General features: G+C 37.5%; 1 protein-coding gene across 1 annotated transcript; it reads right to left on the reverse strand.

Annotated features, from left to right (window-relative positions):
* Positions 1 to 1,948: 1,948 nt before the first annotated feature.
* On the reverse strand, positions 1,949 to 5,485 carry polr2h (RNA polymerase II, I and III subunit H). The gene is made up of 6 exons (XM_041040487.1): positions 5,293 to 5,485; positions 4,118 to 4,209; positions 3,754 to 3,837; positions 3,174 to 3,267; positions 2,923 to 3,006; positions 1,949 to 2,372 (listed from the first exon to the last, which is right to left on the reverse strand). The coding sequence occupies exons 2-6, from the start codon at positions 4,188 to 4,190 to the stop codon at positions 2,255 to 2,257; spliced, it is 453 nt and encodes a 150-aa protein (XP_040896421.1). The 5' UTR covers positions 4,191 to 4,209; positions 5,293 to 5,485; the 3' UTR covers positions 1,949 to 2,254.
* Between the last annotated feature and the right edge of the window lie 281 nt (positions 5,486 to 5,766).

A 5,766-nucleotide genomic window follows, 5' to 3' on the forward strand; every position in this document is an offset into this window, starting at 1 on the left:
TTGGAATCAGATGCAGTGACTGAGGAGGCCACTGAAATACAATGAAGACATTGTCATGTTCATAAAACCAGTTTGAGATGACTTTTGCTTTTGCTGTGGAGCATTATCATGCTGGATGTAGCTATTAGAAGATGGTAAATTGTGGCCATAAATGCAAGCACATGGTCAGCAACAATACTCAGATAGGCCATGGTGTTCAAACAATGATTGATTGTGAATAATTAACATTCCCCACAGAATTCCACTACCACAATCAGACTGGACTGTTTGCATAAATCAGGTTGGGTCCATGGATTCATGCTGGTGATGCCACATTCTGACCCTACCGTCTACAGCCTCAGCAGAAATCCAGTCCAGTTTTGGTGAACCTGTGCCCACTACAGCCACAGATCTCTGTTCTTAGCTCACAGGAGTGTTAATCAACAAGGTCTTTAGCCTCAAGGTTGGATGTGTGGGTTCAGATCAGCAGTTACAGAAATACTCAAACCAGCCTGTCTGGCACCAACAATAATGGCACACTCAAAGTCGCTGAGATCTAACTTTTTCCCCTGTTCTGATGTTTGATGCGAACATTAACCAAAACTCCTGACCTGTATCCACATGACTTTATGCACTGCAATGCTGCAGCATGATTGGCTGATCTGATAATTTCATGACTAAGCAGGTGTACCATTGCCCCTTATAAGTGCTCAGTGAGTGTATATATTCCTGTTATCCTGGTACTCACAGAATCTCTTTCTTAAAGACTATATATCACTGTTGGTACTTTTTCTAAGGCTACAAGCTCATTCTACAGTATCTCTACATACATTTCCAGACACATACCAGGAGCCTGTGCGAGTCATTGGCAGTGTTCCTTCCCATCCTGTGACATCCATTACCACTGACATTGGGAAGCCTGTGTTTTGCACAAAAGAAGCTTCTTCACCCTTAATTCAATTTCATCTCTCCTGAGTGTCCACATTTTAGTTTGCTGCCATCCAAGCAAATATAGAGCAGTTGCCATGGCATCCTGGATAATAAAGTCCCATCTGTGAGGTGGGAGCACAATAATTTAATTTCCTAAAATACTTGTCAGAGCATCAAATCAACACAACAGTTGAAATGTTTTCAGTCCTCAGAGGCTGTTTGGTGTGGGGATTGTTCATGAATGCAAAGCATTTAACAAAAAAACAAAAAACAAAAACAAAGATTTATGAGGGAAAAAAACACAGGTCTTTAGCTCTTTAACTTCTGTGAGCTAATGGAGAACAGTCCTCTCAATAAAGACATACAATTCAAACCTTGCATATAATGTTCCTGTTACTCAACTGTCCTCACAGTGAACACTATTCAGTGAAACTGTAATTACTACCCATAGTCCCTTATCTGGGACCCTGTTTCTGGAAAGAGATGCTGTCGACTGTGCCATTGCTTTAAATACACCTTTTCAAAGCTGTATGTCGTCAGTCTAAATCCTTCTGGACTGGAGTGTGGGAAGGACACCTAAATGAACACTAAGAACTAACTTAATTAGAGCCGACAACTAAAAAGTCATATCATGTCATCATCTGCCGCTCATCTGGGTCCGGGCCCAGGTCGCAGGGGCAACTGTTGCCATCCACAATAAACAAATCATTTCTGGCCTTCAGAGTAGGACATCAATACCACTGCCCTAAGAGCTATATGGCCCAGTTAGCACTAGCTTCTTTATGAAACCTTCTTCCGCTCTCTTTATCATAATACACAGCTTGCCTACAGCCCAAATATTGAGAAATACTGTAACAAATTAACCCCCCTTTCTGATTGATAAGTAAATAATAAACCTAACTGAAAATGTCTGAAAGAGCACCTAAGCAATTGGTGCTCTTTATTTTGGTATATGGTTGTTTTCTGACAACCATATACCAAAAGAATATGCCAAGACAAAAAATTAAAAAATCATCCAAGGTGACGGAGTGTCAAAGAATCATTTTATAAAAAAGAAATCTTTATTTACAGTTTGCCATCAGATGGAGGCTGCAGTACTTTTTAAGTGTCACAGTCGTTAGTCTGTAGTCCATATCCCTGGAAATATTTCATAACTATGAGAGTAAAAAAACAAAACAAAATATGTTTTCTGCAGCCTCCATTTGTTCTGTCTGTTACCTGCTCTTGGAGATGACCACATGCTCCAGACTTGGCAATAAAAATGTTTTCAGTTTGCAGCTCAGTATGACTTTAAGGTTGACTGTGGCAGAAGAAGAAGCGTGGTAAGTGGGAGAGCAATTGGATTTTAGAAGGCCAGTTTCTTCATGAGGAGGTAAACCCTGGAGTCCACCTCAAAGCCGTGAAGGTTGTTGGCATCTCCCTGCAGCCTCATAAGAAGGCCACCATAAGACACATAGGCAGAGCTGAAAGGATTAAAGATAACAAATGACAAGATAATGTTTTTCAAATCCCAAGCTGCTACAAATGTCTGTACAATGTATCTAAAAAGGTTTTATGCACACACATTCTGTGTTCACTGTAATGACTTTTAAAAAAAACAGGGTAATAATAATAATTCATTTACAAACCATCGATAGTGCTTTTCTCAGGCAACACAGTAAAATATAACCTCACTGGATTTTATTTCTGTAAATGAAAATGGAGGCTGCAAAAGCAATTCTGCAATGAATTCTGCTTTATTTATGTGAGTGTAACAATAATTCTAAATTACTATGGTAAGGTGTGGTTATATGCACAGCACAATAAAGAAGGTGCAAGGCTGCTAGAAATCAACTATTAAATTACATTATTTGCAGATGTTACTTTTTAATATAGTAATGCAGCATAATGATGGCAGGTAACTAATCACATGAATGCAAAATTCATTACCAGTCACTGATAGTTGTTATTGTAATTATACTAATGGTATTTCTGGCTGAGTCACTGTATTATCACATATAAAACATCACTCACAGGCGTGTGGCTGCTTCTGTTGAAGTCTCATCGCCTTCAATCTTGTAAACCTTCCCGTACATCACATAATCGAACTGGTCCGCTCTGGAAATTTGGACAAAGTGAAATGAGATCTCAAATCTAAACTAGCAAAAAACAAAAACTGCAAACCTCAGGGGAGAGTTACACTAAGAATGTACAGACAAATGTTTTCCAAAAAAAATGTGTTGGCAATATTACATGCATCAATATGTGAAGAACAAATGTCGTACCTAGACGGTCGATCATCCTGAGGATTATACTCTCCGTCATCTGGTGTTCCATCTTCGTATAATGTACTAGCAATAACCAGTCTGAACTTGTCACCTTAATAAAATGGACACATAATACCACACTGGGTTTATCACACCATTGTGCACTTGGAAACCTTGGGTTTGTGTTGAGTTTTTTATGCATGGCTCTTTGTGCCTTTATTTAAAAGGTATACTCAATTACAATTTACAATTTACAGCTCAGCTGGTTTCCTTTTATTTGGAATTAGAGAGGAATATTGGACAGCTCACCTAAATGTCTGACAGAGTTTGCAAATAGATGTCAAATGTAATGGAAGCCGGTCAGTATACCCAAAACACTTATGCAACCCCCCCCCCCCCCCCCCGCCTAAAAGCAGAATGATGGCTTTACTTTTAAAAAGTGCATATTTATTGAGATGAAATGTGAAAAGGAACCGATTTGGCCACCTCTTCTGGTCATAGTGTAGTTTACATTATGATTATGTTACCAACAAAATCAAACATTTAATGACTTTCAGTCTCTAACTAAAACAAAGGAACAAAAAGATTACTTTCTTACCAAGATCAACAGGATAGATCTGAATGTTCACATCCAAAATGAGGTCCATCTTGAAAGATTCACTTTCACAATGTAGACGAGACACTGTAACAAATAATCAGTACCCTTTTACATATGTTTTGATTTGCACTGACAGTAAAAACATCTGGGTCTTTAGCTTGTTATACTCTTGACTTTATTTATGATTTTTTTTATTTATTTATTTTTAATTAGATGCATGATAGTTGATAATCTGAAGTAAATCCCAATATATTAGTAAAGACCAGTGACGATTACAGTCTACAAAAATTGGCCTTTGGCTTGTACACGAAACCTATTTTACCCACCTTCTTTAACCTTGTTTAATAAAACACATTTCACACACCTCTGTCAAACTTCTTGCCATCTGGATCAATGTCTTTTACATCAAAGATGTCCTCAAACAGAATGCCAGCCATCTCTGTTTCGGTCTATGAACTTGGAAGAGAGAGGAACAGAAAGCTTTATTTAACTGAGTTTTCATTAAAAAAAAAGAAAAAAATTAACAACAACATGACATGCCTAGAAAGCATTTGATTTCAAGTCAAGTGTCAAGTGCTTGCATTTTATCTTGTGACAAGAACGATATGATTTTACAAACGTGGTGTTTGCAGGTTTCATGTAGTCTTTCATAAAGACCTATCACATTCATATCAATATAAACATTTGTCATGACAACAAAGTATAAATGATAATAGTACAGTATACAGGTTTTATTACAATACAAATGATAATAGTATACAAATACAAATGATAATAGTATAGTATACAGATTTTATTATTGACAACAAACACAAGGAAGATTCTCTTATGGTACATGGATTAGAAGCATGTTGGTAAATGAACATATATCAGCAGAGACTGAAAGAGAGATAACCAAAGACCAAAGTTTTCATGTTTTAAATGCACGTTTATGATTGGAGGCAATGTAATGCTTGTTAAGAATCTGTACTGTCAGAGACAACCTGTACATATTACCTCAATCAAGATGCTGAGATTAAGAACTTTTTAATTGAGATAAACCCTTACTTGACTTCTTATTTAATATTTTAAACTACTCTGTCATAGTTCATATCTGTGTCTGAAGAGTCGAATAGCAAAAATGACCTCTGAGATTTTACAGATTGCCAGCTGCTTTACTGACCCCATACGCATTTGTGACAACCTTTATCCTGTACCTAGCTAAATATCGGCAAGATACCAGTGAAATCGAGCTTAACGAGATAAAACTAATTCAGAACACTGGCTGTAACTGAATGAAGATTAAATTAAATTCAGTAAAGCCCACGCGGAACATGAACATCAAGTCGTATAGCTGAAAAATGTTGGCGACTAAAATACACGCACTCGACATTTATCTAAAAAGGTTACTGCCTCGCATTGGACTTTTAGACAAAGTAACAAGGTCTCGTTCTTCTTAGTACACCCATGGTAGAAACGTTAACCACAACATTAGCAGTATCTCCTATTCGAGCTAGCTGTTAGCTTTAGCATGTTGTTCGCACAGTTCTTTAAGCTTACCTCAAATAAGACGAAGAAGTTCTTAAGTTGTATTATATTCTGCACACACTGATGTCACAGTCGCTTGGTTACTCGCTGTGGTTGTGCGCTAGAAATTTTATTTGATTAAAACTTCATTCATTACTATGTGAAACAGACATTACCGCGCCGGAACAATGTGCTCGACCTTTGACACGTAAATCACTTCCGGTTGCAGATACAAACTCGTTGCTAGTTATTCTAACAATGTTGATATTGAAATAGACGAAACAAAACACATTATAGTGCTTGTTTATAAAAAAGGAGGAGCATTTTACCCAGGACTCCGAGCAGTACCAACAATTTCACATCTGACTCTTGTTAGTTTCTCTAAGACATAAGCAGAACAAAATGCTTTCCGGGATGCTTTCCCGGTGTGTACATTTACGACAGTCGCTTCAACTTTCCAGCATGCATTTCCCAACCATTTGGTTGCTAGGTGTTTTAGCGTCCTCT

This window comes from Toxotes jaculatrix, chromosome 6 (genome assembly GCF_017976425.1).
Source record: "Toxotes jaculatrix isolate fToxJac2 chromosome 6, fToxJac2.pri, whole genome shotgun sequence".
NCBI lineage: Eukaryota > Metazoa > Chordata > Actinopteri > Toxotidae > Toxotes > Toxotes jaculatrix.